Source organism: Jaculus jaculus, chromosome 6 (assembly GCF_020740685.1).
Source record: "Jaculus jaculus isolate mJacJac1 chromosome 6, mJacJac1.mat.Y.cur, whole genome shotgun sequence".
Classification (NCBI taxonomy): Eukaryota; Metazoa; Chordata; class Mammalia; order Rodentia; family Dipodidae; genus Jaculus; species Jaculus jaculus.
The window spans coordinates 124,032,368-124,058,378 of record NC_059107.1 but is presented as its reverse complement, the minus strand read 5'-3'; the positions used below and the strand labels follow the sequence as shown (position 1 = coordinate 124,058,378).

At 34.5% G+C, this 26,011-nt stretch overlaps 1 protein-coding gene across 1 annotated transcript in view; it reads right to left on the bottom strand.

Moving 5' to 3' along the window:
* Ptprq (protein tyrosine phosphatase receptor type Q) overlaps positions 1-26,011 on the bottom strand; it is a 199,154-nt gene that overhangs the window by 49,815 nt on the left and 123,328 nt on the right. Inside the window, exons 27-33 of the mRNA XM_004650139.2 lie at positions 18,238-18,359; positions 16,002-16,188; positions 12,982-13,226; positions 10,345-10,411; positions 7,676-7,834; positions 6,921-7,143; positions 4,402-4,475 (exon numbers count right to left, since the gene is read on the bottom strand). Coding sequence (XP_004650196.2) covers positions 4,402-4,475; positions 6,921-7,143; positions 7,676-7,834; positions 10,345-10,411; positions 12,982-13,226; positions 16,002-16,188; positions 18,238-18,359 — 1,077 coding nt within the window. The remainder of the gene's footprint in view (positions 1-4,401; positions 4,476-6,920; positions 7,144-7,675; positions 7,835-10,344; positions 10,412-12,981; positions 13,227-16,001; positions 16,189-18,237; positions 18,360-26,011) is intronic.

Sequence of the window (26,011 nt, the reverse complement as noted above, 5' to 3'; positions counted from 1 at the left end):
AGGTCAGCACATAAAGTTAGGGAAAGAAAATACTTAGAAATCATTTTCAATGCTGAGAATAAAAGTGTTACAGCGAGGTTGGGGACCTTCCAGGAGTAGACATGGCTCCAAATAGAATGAACTATTGGAAATATTGATAGGCATGCATGTTACAGCATTATAGTAAATAAAATATTTTTATATAAAACTACTTAAAAGTTTGGAACTCATACAATGATGTCAAGTATTGTAGTTAATGAAGTTTTCACATCCATGCATTCATTCACTCATGTAAACTAATCTCCCAGTTATCTAATGAGGACAGCATCAGATTTTCATTGTAGAAATAGGATTTCAGAAGTTAAATAATTTGTTAAGTAAGTAACTAACCCAAAGTCCCAGAAATTCAACCTATACTAAAACTGCATGAAGTATGCCTGTCTGACAGCAGAGCTTGTGAGGTTCCTTACCACATTCTCATTGCTTTGATAACCAGATCTCCCTTTGCTCGTCTGCTGCCATGGGAGAGAGGTGATCCTTGTGTAAAAAATGGCAACAGCAACTCCCCATCTCTGAGGCTAAGGATATCGGAGCATTTCATTGTTGGCACAGTAATTAAATGAGAAGTGTTATGACAAAAGAAAGCAATCACAGAGTGCCTTTGCCATGGGGTCTTAAGTTTCATCTCACTCTGCTTTAATGAGAGCCATGCAAGGTGCAGAAAGGGAGGTCTGGTTTTCAAATCACAAAAATCCTCTGTAATTAAGCCTTGTACTCAAGGCATTGTCTACAATCTATTTCCATAAGCTCATGTGCCTTAGGAAGGGTTGGGGGGGGGCAGAAAGCTAGAGGGAGTAGTTGTGAATTATGTTGGTAAGAATCCTAGTTCTCAATCTTAAGGGCACAGAAAATCAAATGTGATAAAAGTATATTTTAGACTAAAATGACTGCATACGTCATTTTCTAGTTATTCCTGCAGGTAGGAAAGATTTCTCTCACTAACAACTTCTTCAGCACCCCCTCTCATGCTTTGGTGAATCCTATTTGCTAAATTTAAACCTGTTGTAATTTATCAGGCTATCGTAATTCTTGAATTCCACATCTCTGAGGTTTTCAACTCCCATCAACATGATCTGATTAAACAAAGCCTTGTCAAGCCTATTATTTTCTGAAAGTTTTTATTGCTACTTCAGATTGTTAGTTGTGGCCTATGGTGTGCAAATACCAGTAGATGAAAGCTTAGCCACTATGAACCTGAAAGGGACATAGGCTTTCTTTGAGGTCTAGAATTACAGGCATACATAAGTCTTCAGCAAGCTCCCGGGAAGACTGCAGCCCAGTAGCATGCTGTAAGTGCTAACATATATACTAGCATATGACATGACTGACAAAGGAAAGGACACCATCTTCCTTTGTCACCCCTGAAAACATTAGAAGAGTTGTTATAATTTATTTCATTCTCTGTTTGCCCCATCCTCATGCACATGAAGCCCTTCTTTCTGTGGATCTCTGCCCATTGGACAAATCAGCATTATTGCCTTTTACTCCATCTTCTTTGCAGGGTTCTCTTCCCTTTGATTAATAAGCTTCTCCCTATTTGCCATTATTTTAGTAGTCATTTAAACATTACAAGACAAAATCCAAGTACATAATTATTGCCTATCAGGTGGGAGTGCATGGACACCACTTAATAAGTCTATGTCCAAATAACCTATGAAACTTTGAGGACTTTGATAATATACATGGGGTCCATTTTTGCCACCATCTCTTACTAGCCCCTGGATTGGTGCTTGCTGTGCCCAGCTATATTTTACTTTTCCCTTTCCTGCCTTCACTAGATCGCATCCTTTATTCTTTATCATAACCCTCTCTCTTTACAGGCCAAACAGGCTTCAGTGTCTGGAATATTGGGTGGTAGTCGTCAGGATTACAAGGACAGAATCAGATAACCAACTGTGTATTTCTAAAGAGCACAATACCCAAGGCAACAAAGCTAGCTTCTTTCAGCAGTGCTCCATAAAGTGTTATCTCCCCAAGACACTCCAATTGTTCATCCTGCCTCTGTTTTGTCTTCTATACCAGGATCACTATTTACATGTGGTAATGATTTCTGAATTCTGCAACCTATTGGCAATCAGGTGGGTAAGTACACACTTGTTTAGTTTGCCATGGTGGTATGAGGATGTAATAAACTCTTCTATCACATGAAAAAATATCCCACACAACTTCACACTGCAAGGCAAATCTGCTAGCTGCAAACTAGTTTAGTTATTGGGTAAAATTAATTAAGCTGATGATTTCATGGAATTAAACACTTTAACAAAACTTATTATTCATGTTATTAACAGGATATATTACATATCTATATATCTATATCTATATCTATCTATCTATCTATCTATCTATATATATATACATACACACACATATATATATATATATATTTGTACATATATATATATATTTAAACCATATGCCCTTTATTTCTTCCTGATGCTTTCTTTTGCAAGGAAGCTACAAAGGCTGGATGTTTGTCCAATTGATTCTTCCACAATTTAGTGGTAATCGGTGACTGAAGAAGGTGGAACCTGCACCTTTCTGTAGTCCCAATCCTCACTGACATCCATTGCCACTCATGACACAGCAATGACTGCTAGGATTGGAGCCTTCAAAGAGCACACATGGGGAGTTGGGCTTAGTATAAAAATTGAAGAAGTTGTGAATGCTTTGGTGATCTTCCGAGTGCAGTTATAGGGGAAAAAATCTCATTTATATAAAAATGCTTCTAGGTAGGTGTGATGGTGCACACTTTTAATCCCAGCACTCGGGAGGCAGAGGTAGGAGGACTGCCGTGAGTTCGAGGCCACTCTGAGAGTACATAGTTAATTCTAGGTCAACCTGGACCAGAGTGAGACCCTACATAAAAAAAAAAAAAACCAACAAAAAAACCCCTTCTAAATACAAATTATCACAAAGAAAATATCAAAATATCTTTACATGTAATTTTTAAATATTCTAACACCATTCAAAGATATTCTCATCAGTTTTCTCAAACAATGAAAGTGAAATTTATAGAAATCAACTTGTTTTATAAAGTCACAGAGCCAAGACTTAAATCTGGGTTTCAAATGTCTATCTGCAATACAGCAGCAATGGAATGCTCTACTCAAACTCTGACCCAGATAATTACTTAAATAACCTTCACAATATTTAACTCATCTGTAAAATGGAGTAAACATTAGCACTTAACCATCATGAAAACAAATGATCATAAATGCTGGCAGGGATGTGGAAATAGAGGAACCCTTCTGCACTGCTGGTGGGAATGCAATCTGGTCCAGCCATTGTGGAAATCAGTGTGGAGGTTCCTAAAACAGCTAAAGATTGATCTACCATATGACCCAGCTATAGCACTCCTAGGCATATAACCTAAGGACTTATCTCATTTCCTTAGAAGTACATGCTCAACCATGTTTATTGCTGCTCAATTCATAATAGCTGGGAAATGGAACCAGCCTAGATGTCCCTCAACTGATGAGTGGATAATGAAGATGTGGCACATTTATACAATGGAGCTCTACTCGGCGGTAAAGAAAAATGAAGTTATGAAATTTGCAGGGAAATGGATGGATCTGGAAAGGATTATACTAAGTGAGGTAACCCAGGCCCAGAAAGCCAAGTGCCGCATGGTTTGTCATTCTGAACACAACTGACAATGTAAGCTGCTTGAAAAATTTAGTAGCTTTCCTGACTTCCGCATACTAGATGCCAGCAAGAGGCGCTACTACTGCCCCAGCACCACTCCCATGGCCACTCTATCATGGCAACTGAAAATTCCATCCCCACCTTGTCCTACAGCTCTCAGGCATACAAATCAAATTTTTTAAGACTAAGAAATAGTTGTGAATAGTTCATTAGTAAATACAAAAAAGCTTATAACTATGTATAGTATAGAATATTTAATATTAAACAAAATTATTGTAGTAATATTGAAGATGATATCTAAATCCATAAAATTATGGCTTTGTTTTGTTTAGTGTTGATTTAGCTCATGAAAGAATGGAATTGAAAAAGAACACTATTGAAGACCTTCTCATTTTGATAATTATTGGGGTTAAAATCCTATAACCCAAGATTTCTTTTCTTTTTTATTTTAATATATAAGATTCTACATTTAAAGAGCCAAATAACTGTTTATTTAGGATAATACTAGAACATGACAACATAGAACCAATTTACAGACAAATTTAAATGGTGGGAACATCTGTCTTTTAAAAAATGTTGTGAATATCATCAATGTTTAAACTTGTACTTAAGAAAGTCTAGTCATGGATTAGTACATTTACTGGACATTTATAAACATTCCTCCTATATAACCATATTAAAATCATACATTAAGTTAAACTACAAAATATATACTACCTGAAGTTTTAATGGGGTCAGAGTAATCAGAGTCAGTAAACTGTCCCATGACATTAGTGGCTCTAAATTTAAACCTACAAAATAAGAAGAAAAATGAAGAATGAATTATTTTCATTTATTTTATTCAACAAAAAAAACAATTGTTGAAATTTTGAGCTTAGAATTGCATTATCATAGGACAGGACTGGAAAAATGGCTTAGCAACTAAGAGTATTTCTTATTCAAGAATCCTGAGGAGGCTTGAGACACCATTCTGTATTAATCACCAGAACTTACATGGAGAGCTAGGCATGACCATGCACCTCTGCAAGCCCCAGCCCCTTAGAGGAGCAGAGACCTGAGAATCACACTGAAGCTCATGAAAAAGCGATGAACAAAAAGTGGCAAGCTCCAGGGTCAGTAAGATACTCCAGTTCAAATAAGAAAATATAGAAAAACAATGGTGCATGACCCCCAGTATTCTGTTTATTCACCCCTGGCAAGTGCACCCTACATCAGGCAAGAGTATGGATCATCACATGCAGACAACACACACACACACACACACACACACACACACACACACACACACACACATTATTATAGGAAAAAATTATACTATATCCCTGTCAAATGAATAATAACCCTGCTTTGGGGCTCACCAAACTTCATGGGGCAGTGACTGAAACTTGACCAAACACATAGGCAATCACATTGTAAGACAATGAAGCATATCTTCTCTTTTTAATTTTTATTTATTTATTTATTTGACAGAGGGAAAGAGAGAGAGAGAGAGAGAGAGAGAGAGAGAAAACGAACAGACGAACAGGTGTACCAGGGCCTCTGGCCACTGCAAACAAATTCCAGATGAATGTGCCATCTTGTGCATCTGGCTATTATAGGTCATGGGGAATGGAACCTGGGTCCTTTGATTTTGCAGGCAAATGACTTAAACACTAAGCTATCTCTCCAGCCCCAGATCTTGTCTCTTATTAATTTATTTGGATGGAATGATTTCATATCAGTGAAACAGTAATCCACCCACATAATTAAGAAGTATAATGTATAATAACTGTTATATCTCAAACACTTGTATAAATATGACAGAAGACATTTATAAAATTGATACAGAATTTGTCTTGATGATGTATATAGAAGTTAATAACAGTGCTTCTTATTTTTTCGTATGTGCCTAGGTGTATTTATCCATTTTTTATGTTTTTTATAAAATCTAAGTAAAAATGTTACAGAACTGAGTAAAGTTTAAAAATGATCAAGTCATTCAAAAATTAGTCTATAACATTATCAGATGCTCAATACTTTATTTTTTATATAAAATATCTTCTTAGGAATCACATATGCAAAATAACCAATAAATCAGGACAAGTAAATGTTGTGGCACATCAATTTTTAAACTGATACATGTTTAAGTCAAGCTAAAGCCTAGAATTAAAACCAAAGTAATTGCATCTAATAATAATCTCTAGAACATTATCTTTTTTTTTTAATATATTTTATTTATTTATTTAAGAGCGACAGACACAGAGAGAAAGACAGATAGAGGGAGAGAGAGAGAATGGGCGCGCCAGGGCTTCCAGCCTCTGCAAACGAACTCCAGACGCGTGCGCCCCCTTGTGCATCTGGCTAACGTGGGACCTGGGGAACCAAGCCTCGAACTGGGGTCCTTAGGCTTCACAGGCAAGCGCTTAACCGCTAAGCCATCTCTCCAGCCCTAGAACATTATCTTAATTGCCTAATTTCTGTACATTTATAATGCCGGTTTGGTGTAACACATTAACGAGTAATTAAATAATACTTTAACTATCAGGCAAAAATGAAAGCAACAGCACTTTGTAAATTAGTAATAACAATTATAGTTTGATCATTAAGATTAATATAATTCTCTTCTAAACTGTAGTCTTATTAATTGAAATAGCATAATTAATTAAATAGAAAAATTAATTAATTTAGCAACATATTTAATGAATAGAAAAAAGTTACATTGAATTTTAATATATTAAGGGATATAAAATTCCAAAATAATAGAATAGTAAAATTTTTTGTCATGTAGATGTTTGATGATATGAAATAAACAGAGTTTTTGGTATGATCTTAATCATTGTATATTATAGTTAATTATACTTGGTTGAAAGATCATGATACTGTTTCTGGAAAACCGATATCACGTCTGGCAAAGAAGTGACTGAAAAACACATTTTTCACATTGTTCTTGGCAGAAACAATTAAATATCCTACCTACTTATGCTTTCTAGTACTACACTTTTCATATTTTACTACCCTTATTTATTATATTGAGTCATAACTTCCTATACAATTGCATGCATGCCTCTCCCATAATAGTGTATGTCTATGAAATGAAAGAACAATGGCTTGTTACCATCCCATTCCCAGCACATGAGTGATTGGGCACATGGTGGATGTTCAGTATTCACAGGAAAGATGAAAGGATGAGCTAATGGATAACAGATATTAATGAACTCATAGCACAGTGCTGATAAATAAACATAGACTATACTTACAAATACTGCTTTTTTGGTTTTAGAGGTCCATTGCATATTTTATCTTCATTGCCGGGAATCATGCATGCATTATCAGCACCTATCACATAGATCTCTTCACTGCCACTGAACTTTGCCTTTCCTTCTATGCATGGAGGGTTGGGGAAGCCTTCATTTGTAAAATATGGCCTTGCTTTGTTAAAATATGCATCATACCACTTTGTTACATTTCCATCAAGCTGAGCTATTAAAAAAAAAGAAAAACCATTAAAAGTAACATTGACAATATTTTCACATGAATAGAGTACTTTTATGATAGTACTAGAAAAATCTAGATTCATCATCATTCTGAACCACTAAGGCAATGCAGCTAATCTGTAGAGAAGGACAGGTGGCCCTCTCCCCACTACACATGAATCTGAGGCATTGTTGTGGATGATGATTTGTCATATAGAAAAAGAGAATCTGTCAGTCAAACACCACTCTTGTTCGGATGTTCAAAGAAGCTATCCATACTCTACCTTGTCAAAACTAAAGTAATCCAACTTCTATGTGGAGTCATTATATTAAGTATTCTAACTATGCCTTCTCTCAATGTAGATCTAAATGATTGACAATAATAATGCCAACATTCTCAAATTCTGTGTGATAATCTTGAATCCTGTGATAATCAAGAAGCAACTTTATTTGCTGGTTTTGAGCTGAAATTTCTTTAGCATTTCAGATCACATAATCAAATCAAATAAAAAACAAGTAAAGATAACATCGGATGATACCTCCTGTTTCTGCCACAAGCACTTGCACATTTTTGATTGGTCCATGATCATCATTATAGTAACATATTGGCATTCTGATTGTAATTGTTGTCGAAGTCACAAGCAGTTTCCCCGTGGCATCATATATTGGGGTTGGCTTGGTTTTTGGTCGGGCTGGAGCTATAAATAGAAAAATGGATCTATCACTTTTCTTGAACATAAATAAAAGAGCTTAATGTTCTTATTTTATGCAGGTAAATTGCAGATGAAGCAATGAAAAACATAAATAAAAGAGAGTTATGTTTGAACACAGCACATATTTACAATTGTTATCTCCTGAAGGTATAATTATGTTGTTTAAATGTGCCTTGGATAATGGGGACCAGAGGTGATTTTTGACACTTCTGAATCCTTTTCTGTCATGGTGGAAACCAACTGCCCTCCAATTGGACTGGAGGCCCACTCCATGGGGGGGAACACATCCCTGATACTGAACACTTAAAACGGGTAGTCATGAGCCTTAGGGGTGTAATATATGCTGATGTCTGGAAAAATGTATATACTATGCTTATCAACCTGCCCACTAAGTGCTTCTCTTAATATTTATACCCTTATATTAATGCTACTTTCACTTTGGGTAGAGAATATTCTCTTTTCAGATGGCAGTGACCTTGGGATGACTCAGAAGGTATCATAGTGTTGGAAAGAAGTGACTGGAGTACTGAGTAACATCTCTATCACACCTTCCAAGGCTCAGAGTCTAATGCGGAAGAGGTGGCAGAAAGAATGTAAGAGCCAAAGGAAGGGTAGGACTCCTTACAACATGCTCCCTCCAGACATAAAATGGCCTGGATATCCATGACCTCATAGTGCCTGACACTGCCTACACAAAACCATCGTAAGAGGAGGAAAAGACCATGACATCAAAATAAAAGAGAGACTGATTGAGTTGGGGAGGGGATATGATGAAGAAAGGAATTTCAAAGGGGAAGGTGGGGGGGAGGGAATTACCATGGGATATTTTTTATAATCATGGAAAATATAAATAAAAATTGGGGAAAAAAAACTATATTTTAGCTATTTACTTACTTACTGGAGAGAAAAAGAGAAGGAAGCAGAGAAAGAGAGAGAGAGAGAGAATGGTCATTCCAGGGTCTTTAGCCACTGCAAATTCCAGATGCACGCATCTCCTTGTGCATCTGGCTTTATATAGGTCCTGGGGAAACAAACCTAGGTCCTCAGGCTTCACAGGTAAGTGCCTTAACAGCTAAGCCATCTCAGCAAGCCTCTTATTCTTGAAACGTTTGTAAGTCCTGTCAAGGTTTCTTCAAAGATGAACACTTTCATCCCTCATAATCATCAGTGAGGTAGGAACTAGTATACTCTTTATTTTTCAGGCATATCGAAGTTAAGAAGCTTTTCCAAATTCAATAGAATGAAAGTGACCAGAACAGAATTCAAACTTAAATCTCATCAGAAATCAGCCAAATGCTAGCACTTTTAGTCACTGTGCTATGCTGTCCATTGTAAAGACTGAGACAAGTTAGAAATAGAATTATTAGGTAGAATCCTTCTAAAGGTATTCAGGAGGTTCTGTTTGTCTATTTGACTGTCACTGTTTTTTCATTTTGTTTTGTTTTGTTTTTGTTTTCTCAAAGTATGGTCTCGTGCTAGCCCAGGCTGACCTGCAATTTACTATATAGTCTTAGGGTGGCCTCAAACTCAAGGCGATCCTCCTACCCCTGCCTCACTAGTGTTGGGATTAAAGGAGTGTGCCACCATGCACACCCGGCACTGTTTGCTTTATTGTTGTGGTTTTCTTAAATCTTTCTATGAGCTTTTGTAATCTTTCTTTTTTAAAATATGTTTTATTTATTTACTTGAGAGAGAGAGTAAGAGAAATAAGCAAGTAGAGAGAGAGAGAGAGAATGGGCATGCAAGGGCCTCCAGCCACTGCTAACGAAATCCAGATGCATGCACTCCCTTGTGCATCTGGCTTACATGGACCCTGGGGAATCAAATGTGGGTTCTTTGGCTTTGCAGGCAAGCTCCTTTACTGCTAAGCCATCTCTCCAGTCTAATCTTTCTTTTTTAATATTCATATATGTGTTAGCAGTGGCACAATTAATTGACAGCTTCCAATCTCTAGGTGAGCAGTCACCAGGACTAGTCAAACACCGTAAATTTCTCTTTTATGTGCTGTGCATCATTTGCAGGGTCCACATTTCAGTTACCATCTTTACAAAATACCTTAAAGATAGTAAATTGATAGTTCTACTTTAGTATAAGAAATACAAGCTGATTACATAGTAGTTTAGTAGATACCTTTTGATTAAATGAGTAAAATCTAACTTTAGGATTAATAATAAAGAAAGAAGTCTATTCAAAGTTTATGGAAGAACAATTAAAGCATACATTCATCTTAACTTAAATACAATTCAAGGTACACTATAGTATTTGTCTTTGGAAAATTACACTTACAACAAAAGAAATATGAGATAAAATGCAAACATTCTTTTAGTAATTTATGCTTTATTTACATATTTTAATTATAGTTTTAAGCATATATTACTTAATAAGTCTGTATTATTTCAAGACTTGCTTACATCCTCAATTTTAATGTGAAATTCATATTATAATAATAATTTGATGAGAAAAATTTTTTATAGAAATGTAAGTTATGTGTATACCTTTAATATCCATGGTTATTCTCATCTGCACTTTTGGCCCTGCCCCAGCACTATTGATTGCATAAACCTGGAACAAAGAGATAGCTTTCACTATTTTTAAGTTATTCATTATATATATTTTTAACTGAAATTGATTATAAACAATTTAAAAATGATTTCTTAAAAACTCAATTGCACTATGCCTATTCATTATGTGTTTTTGAGTTTACTTGAATACTATATGTACCAGAAGAAAACTGACAGAGCTGTTGCTTAAAGTTGGTAGTCTGGTACTATGGCCTGAAACCAAATGCAGAGTATTCTACACAACCCCTCAAAAAGATCAGGAAGCACTGTGGCTTCCATTTGGACCCATAAGAGAAGTAAAACAGAAAAGTTACAAGCCTTCATTTGCTCTCTATCTGTTCTAACATCTGTTCCTTCTTTCTGTAGCTAGGTAAGTCTGGCCTCTTTTAAACCCATACTCAAGATCCTCCTTTTACTTCTGGGATGAAATCCTATTCCTTTAGCCTCCCTGTTTTCCTGTATTAAATCATCGTCCTGAAAGTTGGCCTTTATGCCCTTCCTCACCCCTGCCCCAAAGTATCTGCTGCTATAACCTGTATAATGCAGCATATACACATCAAACATCTCATTTGTGTGTACAGAGGGTGATTTACACAAATGTGAGTCCTCTCAATTAACTCTGGCATAGGAAGCTGAAGATATAGAACCCTTACATTCACTTTTATCTAGTAAATTAGAATAAAGACTATGTTCCTGACCAATTTTATTGTACTTGACAAACACAACCTAGTACATAATAGCTACTGGGTTGAATAAATTTTATGTATTAATGAATTGATTATCCTTCCATAGTATCAATACTTTGGAACTGTTTTTGAGGTTGAATTAAACTTATACAGATGTTGTCTGATAGATATGTTCAATAAACCAACCCTACATAATATCATCAAAAATAACTTAAAGAAATATTTACTGGCATCTATAAATTTAAAAAGCCCTCAAAAACACTCAAAATTATGTTAGCATAGATATTTTTTATAATTTTTATGGCACAGCTTAAAATTTAAGTGATATAAGTAAAATCAACAATGTTGGGAAGTGCTTCCTAAACAGCAGGCTGTACAGAAGTCTGCAAGCCTTCTCAAATTTAACTGTGCCAGGTTCATATCACCTAATGTGCACAGATGCTACTGTTATATATTTCTAAAGGACTTCAGTTTGTTGAGGTTGTTTTATATTTATGTTTCCAAACAATTAAAGATTTTAATTGTTTCCCTTAAATTATAAATTAGTGGTGTTTTATTTTTATTTTTTCTACAGCCAAAATAGAGAACACATTTTGTTACCTCAAATAACATTTATAAAATTTAATATTCATAAAAATCTTGGAAAAAGTTACCAGTCCTGTAATCACTTTTTCACATGAGAAAAGTGAGTCATCGGTTTGATGAAGTTATTCAGATAGAGAATCCAGGCTTTAAATTCAGCTTTAATTTACTTACTACCCATTATTTAATGCATATTTAACAAAAGTGATCCAAATGAAAAATACTCTCATATAAGTAGATTTTATAAAGATATCAGGCTAAAGTAAAGGATGTATTTACATGCTTATATTCATGTATGAACTCAAAGAGTATTAACAGTATTCTGTTAACTAAATTGCAAATTAGAGTTGGTAGATAGATTAGATGCTATCTACTAAGTGTTTAAGATAGGTTATATGCTACTTAGAAAGTGATTTTTCCTGGCCGGGTGTGGTGGTGCATACCTCTAATCCCACCATGTGGGAAGCAGAGGTAGGAGGATCGTCCCATGTTTAAGGCCACTCTGAGACTACATAGTAAAGTCAGCCTGAGCTAGAGTGAGACTGTACCTCCAAAAAAAAAAAAAAGTCTTAAAAAAAAGTCATTTTTTCTGACCCAAATTATTCTGCTTATAAACTATAACCTATTATAGAAAGGCAGACAAAGCATGAAATATTTTGTGTATAAAGGGATAGGAACAAATGCACATATTTATGCTAGATATACACAGATAGTTATGCCATTGTCCTTAATATTTGCTTTTAAATATTACATTAATAATCATAAACACATAATTTTATTTTAGGCAGAGTTATCATTTTGTACTTTGTAACTCATTTACTTTTAACATGCATTTCTTCTTTCATTGTAAGTGCCCACTATTCTTATGAAAGCTTCTCAGATATCTATACATATTTTATAATAAAGTGCTTGCTGTACTATAAAAAGAAACAGTAAATTTCCAATAAATAAATAAATAAAGGCCGGGCGAGGTGGCACAAGCCTTTAATCCCAGCACGTAGGACGCAGAGGTAGGAGAATCACTGTGACTTCAAGGCCAGCCTAAGACTACATAGTGAATTCCAAGTCAGCCTGAGCTAGAGTAAGACTCTACCTAAAAAAACAAATTAATAAATAGTAAGTAATTCCTCTGATTCTTTTTTCTTTGCTGGAATATGATAAATAACTTCACACAGGTATAGGAAATCTCTCTCTCTCCCTCTCTCTCTCCCTCCCTCCCTCTCTCTCTCTCCATATACATTTCTGAGAACTGAGTTTGTAAAACTGACCATAACTTAGGTTAATAAAAGTTTTGGATGCTTACGCTGATGTTGTAAGTATATCCACCTTTTAGCCCTTCTAACATTGCAATGACTGATGTGTCTGTTTTCTGGATAATGCTGAGGTTATGAATCTGGACAGCAGTAGGATCATCTTCTCTGTAAACCAATGCTTGATAGACCTGGATATTTCCATTAGGTTGAGAAGGTGGAAGGAATGTTAACTGAAATTTTGTCACTTCATCTGGTATCTTCTGAAAGGTCATGTTGTTAGGTGGATCCTTGGGAGCTAAAATAAAGTATTTATACTTATAGTTTAAAAAATATATTATTTATGTTAGTATAAAGTTGTTTTGCTATAAGTTTCTGTTTCTGAGGTGGATTACACATGTGAGTGAAGCACAGAACTATGTAAACTCACAAAGAAGTCCATGCACATAGACTCTTTGGCTTTGTTAAACACTTAAGTTACAAAAGTTGTCCCCTGGGGTTATTTACCTTCTTTTACTCATTTATTTAGTTGATTTAGCTCATTTTTTAGTGGTAGGGATAAAACCCGTGGCTTCTCACTTGTTAAAAGACTGTTCTACCACTGAGCTACTCCTCCAGTCCTATTTGATTTTACTTTGATACATAAAGTGCTTCCCTGAGTTTGAAACATTTTATTTTGAAATGTTGTAAGATTCAAGGGAATTAGTCAAAAATGTAATAATGCCATCTCATATAATCTTTCTTCCACCTGTCCAGTGGTGGCAATATCAGGTCAAAGCATTGACATTGGCCAAATATGAGACTACAAGCTTTATTCTGACTTCATCCCCTACTTCAGGCTTTGCACATGTGTTATAATTTTATATACTTTTAACCCATGCATATATTCCTATAGTTACCATCCCCAAAATATAAAATTCCATGCAAAACTTCCTCCTAATATACTCTTGTATTTGTACTCCATGTCTCTGCTTCTTTACAATACTAATTGGTCTCCATCTCTAATCTCTTTCCATTTTCCACATGACAATAGCATGTTAATCATGAGATCCCTGAAGATTCCTCTATATATCAATAGTTCATTCCTTTTTTATTACTTAAAATTGTTTTATTTTCTTGATATTCCAGAAGTATGTATTTGTAGGGGAAAACATTGGTGTTGTTTTAAGTTTTTGTTATTACAAATAAAACTACCAATATTCAGGAATGTGTATTTATAAGTTTTTGATTCCTTATCAATGCCAAAGATTAATTTCTTAATTTTATGAGAAGTTCATGCTTAGTTTTATGAGAGACTGCCAACTATTTTCCCAAGTAGCTATAAAATTTTATATCCCCAAAATGGCAAATCTCAGATGTTCACGTCCTTCATCTCTGCCAGAATTTGATATTATCACTAAGTTTTACATGATGTTACTTTCTTGAATAGATGTATAGTTATATCTTTTTGTGGTTTTCATTTGTATCTTCTTTATGGCTAATGCTATTTTAAAAATCTATTATAGCTGTGTTTGTATGCTAATCATAAATACTGGTTGATGAAATATCTGTTCATAACTTTTGACACTAATAATTGAACTTTTCTAAGGGCTGCATTATATGATATTCCAGTACATTTTAGCCAAATAAAAACAGCTAAATATATGACTAATTGAGCATAATAATCACAATGGAAGAAATTATATTCATTATTATAGAAACTAGTATTTTTTATATCAGATTGAATGACTTTCCAGTTCAAGCAACACAAAATGTGAATTCTACATTTTATGTCAAAGCTTACATGAGGGAGACTTAAGATTTGGCTGTCAATGGTTCAGACACCAAGCTTTATTGACTTACAAACATTGTTATGGATTGTGCCCTGCAGTAACCTACCCCTAATTGTGAATAAATGATAGTAAAAAAAAGAGATGCAGGTAAACACATCAATTTGCCAAACAGCACATTTTAAGTGAATACTGTATACTTTAAATTATCTCAAAAGAGATATATTTACATTTGTTTTTATATATTTCATGGCATCTAAGAACTATATTTTGGGCTTGTCAGAGCTGTTTCTCTAAATCTAGAATCAGGGTCAAAGCTTGGTAAACTGAGGGATTCCCTAAGTACTGGGAAGAGCTTCTTATCACCAAATTATCCATAGCTTTACAACCAAAATTTGATTCAGAAATTTATTTTTATAAAAAATTAAATTATTACCTCCTTGGGGAAGATATAAAATTAAGATCTGACATTCCATGTTTCATGTTACAAATGTGCCTTTATCCACCCATTCTTATTCTTGGAAAAACAGAATGAGGGACATGTACATAAAGCATAACCAAAAACAATAGGTATCTGTGACAACAGCAAAAAAGGAAAAAAATAGGAACTTGAAATGCAATGATGAAAATTACATTGTAAATTAGAATAGCATAAAAATATTTGCTAGAATAGCAAGAAAAACTTGCTGGGAAATATTTTACCTCCTATATTAAAATAAATAAAAAAGTAGATGATAGATAGATCAATAGATAATAGATAATTAAACTATGGTCACACTTTCCTTCATCTGCTCTTTCCAGTGACTTATCTGGTGGCAAGAATATCAGCATTGATAAAGAGGCTAGGACAAGCAAAGGCTGGGAGGGCCAAAGTTCACACTTAATTCCTAGAGGTTACAATCACTTTATTCATTCAAACCCTTTTCCATAGATACTTTAGGAAATCTCTAACAATCAAAATAAAATTTTACTTAAGATATTACTGGTTGAATACATTTGGATAAGCAACTTCTTAGACAACTCAGTTTTTGAAACATGTACCTATAGGTTCAAAAGAGTACAAGTGGATGGCTATAATTTGTCTCTGTATTTACAAGAATTGGACATTCCACATAATTCCACTTTGTCTCTACAGTGCAGATAGAAAGCTTTACTTCTATTAGCTATAGTGTCAATGAAATTTACATATGCTTTAAAAACATTTTATACCATCTATCTTCTTTGGGGTACAGTGTAGAAACTGTATAAAAGACCAATGGTGAAATCTAAGTCAGTTTTTAGCAACAATGGAAAATTCTTCTTACCTGACTCTAAAGTAGTAACTATTACTTCTGCACTTGACTTTCCTTCTACATATGCAGCACTGATGTCTCCAGTAAATGCAGTGATCACTACAGAATACCTTGTGAATATTCTTAAGTCATCAATTTCTATAGTTTTATTTTCTTCATTTGACTTTATAAAGGAAACATTAAAGTCATCATTATCTACCTGTAGAGAAAATAGTGTGAAATTAAGCAAGATGCTAATCCAAAGCTGCAGACATATTTTTCTGGAAAAAATTTATATATTCCATAATCAATTATCCTGGGATGTCTAAAGTCCTGCAATAACATTTTTTTCATTAGTTATTTCAATGGTTAAAAGTAACCCAATGTATAGGCAAAAGCCACTTTTGTAGTCAATGAAAGTATTTTTCACTTCAATAAGGTTTTAGAAGAAAGCATGTTTTTATACCCAGCCATCCATGGTTCAAATCCAAAATTAGCAAGCTAAAGCCATTTTCAAAAACCAGTTATGCTCTCTATGTCCTGAATTCTATTGGGGTGATTCTACCTACTTATATCACTTTGTTAAGATTTATAAAGTATAGATCAAGATGATCAGCCTATAGATTGTTTTTAATAATAACTCACAAAATGAAATCTTGCATTTTAATAAAATTCAGAAGATACTAATATTTAAAACATATTTTTAATTTCTTAACTGAATCACAATTTTCCAGACTTTTGTGTAAAATGTGCTTCAATATATTCTCTTTTTTAAAAGTACCCTAATATATTAAATTAAAATATAAGTGCATCTCAAATAAATCTATGTATGTTACCATACAAGGACTCAACTAATTATGTGTCTCATAACCCCTAAGTGTGTGCATATGAGTGACTTTAGATGTATTAAGAATGGCTATGTGATTTTTAAAATATATATCTTTAATGGAGATTTTGTTCTAGTCACTCTAGACGAGAGTTTCCTGGGATGGGGAGATGTCTCAGTGGTTTAAAAAAAAAAAAAACTTGCTTGTACAGCCTGCTGGGTCAGGGTACTGAACCCACATAAAGCCAAATGCACAATATGGTGCATATGTCTGCAATTAGTTTGCAGCAACAAGAGGCCCTGGCATACCTGTTTTTGTCCTTTCTGTCTCTTTTTGCTCTTTAGCTTTCAAGTATATAAATAAATAAATAATAAATATAATATTTTTAAAAATAAGTGCTTTTCCCAATGTAATCACAAGAAAATCCAAACCTCTATCAAATTTATTACTCTTGGAAGCCTGAACTGAATAAAAGAAGGTTTTATGTATGATGAGTCTCCTTTGTACCTTGAAATATGATTTTTGTTGTTGTTATTCAAGTGTTTCTTTAAATCTAAGCACTTTTACATTCAGGATGATGTTACTATGGGAAATGAGGCAGAAAAGCTAATAAATAATACTAGTATTGCCAATAGTAATATAGATCACTGCCACCTAGAGAAAGCAATGGAGGGAATCATACCACTTCCTTAAAATAGCATGGTAACTTCAGAGCATATAAATTCTCATGACCAAGCATATGTATCCACTGGTAGGCAGTATGTGCATGCTATTAGTTGTTAATACTTTTTAAAAATCTCATAAAATATGGCTTTTTAAATTTTCCTTAAGAATAGACATAATTCATGTTGGGTACGAGATGAGTAAAGGTTGACCTCAGTAAGGTACATGAGTGATCACTGGTCTTCAAGAGTCTGCTGATTATGTTGCTCTTCTGTTTTTACAGACTGAATTTATTGAGGTGAGCTGAATTTGTAGAGCTCACATATCACCTCCTCATGAGTCCAGAGCTACCTGTTCATGAGCCTGATCTTGTTAGATTCCCTATGGCCTATTTATAAATTAAATGATCCACATGACTTCTTTGAATAGTAGGTATCATTGTCAAATAGTAAAGCTATGACTTGATCTATATGTGCCATATTGTATTTTTGAAAAAAATTAATAAAATCCAAAACAGAATTTGGGGGTCCTCCAACTCAGCATGGACAAGAGTATATAATTTCTTCTTCAATATGCATGCCCACCTTGGTTGTTAGTGATCTTTTGTCCCCTTATTCAAGACTGAATCTGGAAGCCATTTGAGCCCTAAAAATGGTAAATTGCCTAAGCTAAGCAAATTGTCTAAACTCTAGAATAACAGTACATAGAAACATATTTCAAAATTTGCATCTTTAACCATAGCATATACTGATTTTCAGAGCATGTAAGTTATGCATTACCGATTTGACATCAATCAAGTAGAATGTTGGTCCAGTAATAACAGCAGGTTCACTCCAGGTGATGTTGATGCTGAAAGGTGATGTTGCAACCACATGCACATCTTCAGGAGGTCCATCTGGAGCTATAACAATAGGAAGTCAATTACCCTGTGACATTAGTACTTGCTACAGCATAATAAAAGACCATGAAAAATGGGTAGTCATCATTAATTAATTTTACATTAATTTAGTACTCACAGCATGTTTAAAGCATTAGCAAATCAAAAGATGTTTAAAACTAGTTATTATGCATAAGTAACTTGCACATGAGAAATTAATTAAATAGTACCATAAACACATTGTTTTCAAATTTGACATAATATTTTGAAAAGTAGGTGTTACTCTTACTAAAATAAATCTTTTGTGCAAATACAGAATTTTATTTAAAAATAGATAACCCCAAATGTAATTTTAAAGTTATCAGTGGAAACTAGTATAAACTACTGGTATTGGTAAAAGTATGAAGCTCAATTGAGCTAGTTGTATCACTTTCACTGAGAGAATAGGATATAGGTTATAGGCTTGCTTTGAAATTTAATTAGCTATGTAAACTTCAAATATATATCCAGATTTCAAGATTTAAGATATTTACTATTAAAAATCCTATGTATAAGTCTTTAATATATATATGATATACAATAAAGATATATATATGCTAAGTCTTTATTATATTTATATAATATATAATAAAGACATATATATATATATACACACACACATATATATATGTGTGTGTGTGTGTGTGTGTGTGTGTGTGTGTGTGTGAATTAGGAGTGAGATGGGGAAATGTCTCAGTGATTAAAGGCATGTGCTTGCAAAACCTACTATCCTAGGCTTGATTCTAGTTGGTTCTACCAAAACTGATCGTGATACCAAAGAGAGCCATAGTACAAAAGATATTCAGAATCTCCAATATATATGAAAGAAAAAGAATACAGGAATTACAGATATGTACAGTACTGCATCAAGGTTGACAAATATTCTGGAGATCCAAACTCAGTTCACCATGCTTGCACAGTTAGCACTAGTAAGTACTGAACTATCTACCTAGCTCTTAGGATATAATCCTTATAGGTTGCCTAGTCTCTGATATAGTAGTCTAGAATAGACCAAGAAATTTACCTGTAGTAAGAATCCTTAAGAGTAAATGTTTGATCTTTAGTGATACTTGTGAATAATTTTATATTCCCTAGGAGATAATAATCTGTGTAGAATTTAGGTGTCCAACTTAGACCCCAAGATATGTTAATATGATTTTATTATTTATTAACTTTATGAACATATCACATATTGCATTTTGGTCATATTCCCATCAAATTATACTCTAATATCACCTCTCTGCTTTCCCCATTCACTGAGGGCCACCCTCAATGAGATTATTGGTATTCACCATGCAGTTATGAATGCACCAGTCAGTCTCTGATGGGGGAAAAATTTGTATTCAAATACAAAGTAACTATTTTTGCCTGAATAGTGACGACAAGAGAAGACAAAACAAGGGGAAGATGGAACAGGGTGTTAAAGGCTACTGCTGAAGTCTTATGACCCCAAAACACAAACATCATAATTATTATCATGAATTGGAAGAGAACACTATAGATTTTCAGCCCTGATAATAACCTCATTTGGTAACAAGTTGAAGAAAAAACTGGCTAGATTTTCTAAGATACCTCTTTTTTTTAATAAAGGTTTTAAGTACATTCATAAATGTAGTATCCCTCATGACCTAATTATTACTTAAATTAACTAGATTATAAACATAGTAAGAGATCTCCAGAATCTAGTTGATTCATGTTTTGGGATTAGATTTTAAGGCAAGTCATCCCAGCAGTCAAGTGAGTCACCTCACTATTGCCCACACATCATGAACAACTTGCTAAAAATTTTTCTGACTTAAGAAAGTTTATGGGATTTAATTACCATACTAATGGAAATGGGCTTGGAATATTTTCGAGAGAACGTGTCCATTTCTTCTGGACTCCACAGTATTGATTTTAGGAATACAAATTCAAATCCTAAGTATAACTTAGACCTTCCAGCATATCTTCCAATTACCTAAGAAAGCAGCATGATTTCTTGCTTCAATTGCTTGCCTCTCACTCTAAAATGTCAACTCTGCAATTACTGCTTTAATGCTAGCAACCAAAGTGCCCATCTGGGAGTATCTGCTACCACCAGCAGAGATGAGAGAAAAATAACATTCAAAGATCACACATGACACACCTATCCACTTATCCTACTAAAGATTTTATGTTCTGTAGACTGATCAATCACTTTCAAAAACAAGATAATCTCCCTTGCTCAACTGTGCTTAAATGTCATTTCTTGTAGTTTCCCCAAAGTTGCTTATTTTTTCTCCTCAACTTCTTTCTTTTAAGAAGTATTTGATTCAAACAATATTTGCATGTTAAATAAACTTACTGACAAAATTGCCCATTTTGTTACACAAGTGTTCTGTATGCTGAATATTTCTGTGAAAAAATTTCTAGAATATATACATTATCAATTTGTTCAATGAAGTATTAGAACTCAATTCAAACCAAGTAAGATAAAAGTAAATGTATTTAACAGCATATATAATTATCATTCACATAACAATATGATTTCCTCTATCATAAGAAGTGAAAGATAGTTAATGTGTAGAGAACTTAGAAGAAAGTTTTTAAACACCATGATGCTTATCTATTATCAAGCAATATTTAATTATTTTAGTATCCTTCTAATAATTTGAATTACTTAATAGGCACACAAAAATGTCAAGGTCTAGTAAGTAACTTTCTCATGGAATTGATCTGTATTCCAAAAATACATAATAAAGTAAATCCAGCAAGATTTTTGTTTTGCTATAGTATGCAGTAATCCATTATAAGAATCATATATAAATAAAGCACAAAATTACTATTATAAATGCACATATCAAAATAAAAGAAAGCAATGGTGGTAACACTGTGAGGAGTAAAAGGCATGTCAATTTGAAAGTTCAGTAACTTGCAAGCATCCTTTGGAGACATTGTTTGTCTCCCTATAAGCTGTCACATTCTGATTTAGGTTTGTTTGTGAAATGAATCTAGTCAGTAATGGGCCAAGATATCACTATACCCTTTCTCTTATAAATCACAGCAATTTACTCAGTAGGAATGATCTATCCTTAGTCTCTCATTCCCCATAATCCAATCACTTCCTCTCATAAGCACTTTCCTCCTGCTTTTCTCAATAATGCATTTTCTGTAACTAACAACCATCATTTCCTGATTATCATGCTTCTATCCTTGCACAGGAATGTGGGTCTTATGTGGGTCAGGGTCATCTTTCCCATCCATCTGTGTCTCAATGGTAAGTGTGTTAGCTGAAAGGTAAGTCTGGATAGACCATCATTGTGCCTAGGCCATATAAAAGTTTGAGGACCTCCAAGACTCTGCCACTTTAAAGAACCAATAAGATTTGGTGTGTTGAAACTACATGTTCAGAAAAAGCACATTGAAGACTTGTTAGAAACTTTGTCTTCTATAGTTCTCTTAACTCTAATTAGTGGTGAAAATGTCCCGATGTATGGAGACTTACCTGAAGAATAAATGTCACATATATAAAATACATGGCAACTCATGAGGCATGAAACCTTGAATTCTGTACACACATGTGATCTACGTTGTCTGTATTTCCATTTTAATTTAAGTTCAGTTTAAGCTTTATGCAAAATCCCACCATTCAGAGTATATCAGTTTCAGAATCTAATACACTACACTACCAGATTCCAAGTGAAATATTCTCTGACTTATTAGCTACACAAGTATTAACAACACTTAGGGCTGTGAATTAACTTGGATTCACCATGTCTAGAAGGATTAGCTTCTAATTTTAGGGACCTTTAGGGACTGTAGGAAAATGAGTTGGCTGGATTATATTTGTTGTATCTTAAGTAATTTGAGTAACCAAGGCTCCTAAAGATCTCAGCAACTAGGTTCACCATATTTCTGTTCACAAAGAACATCTCTGTACATATCTCTGTCTAATCGTTACAGCACTGTGATAACTTGCTGTCCTTCCCTAGTGCTGGATGTCTCCCTAGAGCCCCGTGATTTCTCTGGCCAGTATGTTGGTATATGAAATATTTTCTGCCATTTCACACACTTTAATTTGGTTTCACAGTTAGATTTCCCAACTACAAGGTGGCACCATAAAGGGTGAATATTGCAAGCCTAGGACTTTGTCCCATTAGACTAATGAATACTGAGAATGATTCATGGATGCCCACTAGACTTTATGGTCTAATCATCTTATTTGCTTCATAAAACATTTTTGTCTTATTTCAAACTGGCTTAAATTGAAAAAAAATACTAAAATCTCTCTCATTTCTAATACTAGCAATGTCAGGTGAGAATGGAAATAATCTTATTGGTCTAGAGAAATACATCTTTTCCTAGAATTGCATCATAATTACAAAGTAATTTTATGTAAGAGTGGTTTTCAAACTGTACTCAAAAGCCAGCAACATTCGCATCAGGGGGATATTCATAAAATAGCAAATGCTAAAGCTAGACTTGCTGGCTGGAAGCCTGCGTGCTGGGCACAAGGAACTTTGTGCCCTCTGGGTAATTCCACTTCCTGTAATAGAAATTTAAGAACCTCTGTTCTCATACCTAAAAGGAAATGGTACTGCTGCTTCTCAGGGCAGGTGAGCCACTATTATAATTCTAAATGACAAGATGGAAATTAGAAATAATTGACTGCTTCTGTGAAGTCTGTGGAAATGGTGTGGGAACTGGTGAACATGAAGACACATGTGTCAGTGCACTTCGACTTCACAGACAAGTCTTCCTACCATCACTTTCTTCCATCTGCAAAATTCATACACTCATAAGAACATATTACCAGTCCATTCAAGTAAATCCATTACCATAAAAATTTAGGGCTGAAATAAATGCTGCTTTGTCCTCTTAGTAATTCATACACAGATATAATTCAGGCACAAGAACTACTAAGGGTATCATTAAAGAATATAGAAACCAAGGACTTGAGAAATCTCACAAGTGTACTTTGAGGTTATGTGTTTTACGAAAAGTCCCAGTCCATCTATTTTCAATTGGAAACGGCAAGATTATATACTAGAAGCATGTTTAATGACTTCAGGCCTTATTTAGTCCTACTGGTTAAAGCTAATAACATTACATAAGGATGATTCTTATAATTTCCTGTAACTTTTAAAGGAAGTTGCTATAGAAAAGATACTGTTTGCTTAAACAAATGAGATGTTAAAAATGTGCTACTTATGATCTGAAAATCTCAGTAACCATTAACAAAACCTTTTCTGGAAATACATTTGAATGATTTCTAAAATAGTTTATGTTACACCTTACTTCTAGTTGCTTTCAATTATTCCACCTGAGTTCTGCTTTTGGTAAGAAGTATATAGCAGTCCTCCACTCCTAATACTTTATATGTTGTTATTGTTGTGATAGATTTATTTAGAGGCATCTCTCTGTACAGTCAAACCTACTGTCCTCAAAATCACTACCAGTCTGTCCTCAGTGTCAAGATCCTCCTTCAAGTGCCTGCATCTCTTAAGTGCTGAAATTTTATGTATATTCCTGATAGTCCTTTTTTTCCCCAATATCCTGAGGCTTTACCAAGGTCTGTTATGATGCAAGACTACAGGGTGCACACTAGAGGTGAACAAAGTTCATGTCTATGTGGATGCGTAAGGTCTTTAGAGTTGGACCAGCACTAGGCATGACCATTCTTTCAGATTTCCTGATGCCGTTTTTATTCAGGACAACATAAACCAGTGCTCACAATTCACTTACTAGGCATGATTAAAAAGCACATGAAAATTTTGTAGATGTGCAGACAGAAAGATGGTAACAGCCACAGAATGGGAGGGAATATTCAGAGACACTGTTCTCCACCTTACAATGACTGACAGCTGCTCTCACATCTCATAACCCACAACCCCATGGTGAATACCTCAGTCCCACTGATGATGTCCTCAGCAGAAGGAGGGTAGGAGGAGGAGAAATGATGGTATCAACACATCATGTGCTCATACAAAATTTTTACTTACTAAAAAAAAAATACCTGACAGATGGGCATGGTGGCGGACACCTTTAATCCCAGCTTTTTGAAGGCAGAGGTAGGAGGATTACTGTGAGTTTGAGGCTACCCTGAGACTACATAGTGAATTCCAGGTCATCCTGGGCTAAAGCATGAACTTACCTTGAAAAACAAAACACGAAAAAGCACTTGAAACATCAGGCATAGTAGCATAGGAAGTATTTAAAAGTCGGAGTTTGTCATAGTCAAATTAAGATATCAGGTAGCTCTTCCTAAGCAGTAACTCCTGGGCCAACATGCTACCATGGTTAATTAGAAGCCAGTCATATAAGTCAAGAACAGAAAAGAAAATTATCCAGTCAATAACCTTCAGAGCAAGCTTGGCCAATTGGGATAGAGAATAGATGAATGAGTATGATGTGTGACCATTCTACAAGACTGAGCACAATAAGTTGGGCAGAGGGGATATCCACAGGGTGTGTAAGCCCCTCACTGTTTTGGTCCACAAACCAAATAGCAACTTTAATTGAAAATTATTTTAGTTTCTCTCCAGTTCCCACCACAAGTTGTATTAAAAGTCAACAGACCAGGTAGCTCAGCCACAATCTTTTCCCTCACGTTGTCTTCCCATTTGGGATTTTCCTCAAATGATAATCTAAATCTGCTTTTGCCTTGCTCAGCCCTTATCCACATTCCTTAATTCTACTTTTCCTGTGCAAAAGAACTCAAGAGCCAATGGCTTGAGGCATGGGTCTTGTGGTTCTTGTATTTCTAGCAGCTTAACCTACTGAGCAAGTCTACAAAGAAACAAGAAAGTTTCCAAGTTTCTTAGGCCTTACAACTAAATGAGAGCTCTCCCTACTTGGAAAATGCTGAAGAAACAGAGATGAATTTTTGTTGACTTGGTGTCTAATGCTGTGTCAGAACCTGAGATGGGGTTAAAATATAAAATACATAATAAGTTATCCCTACTTCACTTTTTTTTTTGAGACATCATCTTACAGTAGCCCAGACTAGCACCCGACTAACCTTGAACTTCTTATCCTCCTGCCTTTACCTCTGGATTACTGGGATTTGGGGACTGTGATGCCCAATTTTATAGTGTTGAGGATGGAAAGATGGCTTCCTACATGCTAAGTAGGCAATCTACCAATTGAGCAATATGACTGCCCTTCATACATTTTTCTGAATGAAAGGAGAGAAAAAAGTGTAAAAAGTAAAAGAAAATCAAATACTTAGAATAACTCTAACCAAGAAAGTGAAAGAACTGTATAATGAAAATATAAAAACACTAATAAAGAAATCAAGAAGGATATGAGAAGATTTGGAAGGGCCTTGCATGTTCCTGGATAGGTAGAATTACTATGTGAAAATGACAATTGCACCAAAACCAATATACAGATTGAACAAAATACCAATAAAAACCTCAGCATCATTCTTCACAGAGATAAAAAATATAAAAATTCATATGCAATTGCATAAGGACCCAGATATCCAAAAATATCCTCATCAAAAGAAACACCTCTGGAAGTATCATCATAGATGATTTAAAGCTATACTACAAAGCCATAGTAACAAAGAAAAGCATTGTACTGGTATAAAAATGGACATATAGACCAATGGAACAGACTTGAAGACCCAGCCCTTGGTTCAGTAAAACCATAGCTACTTAATCTTTGACAAAGGT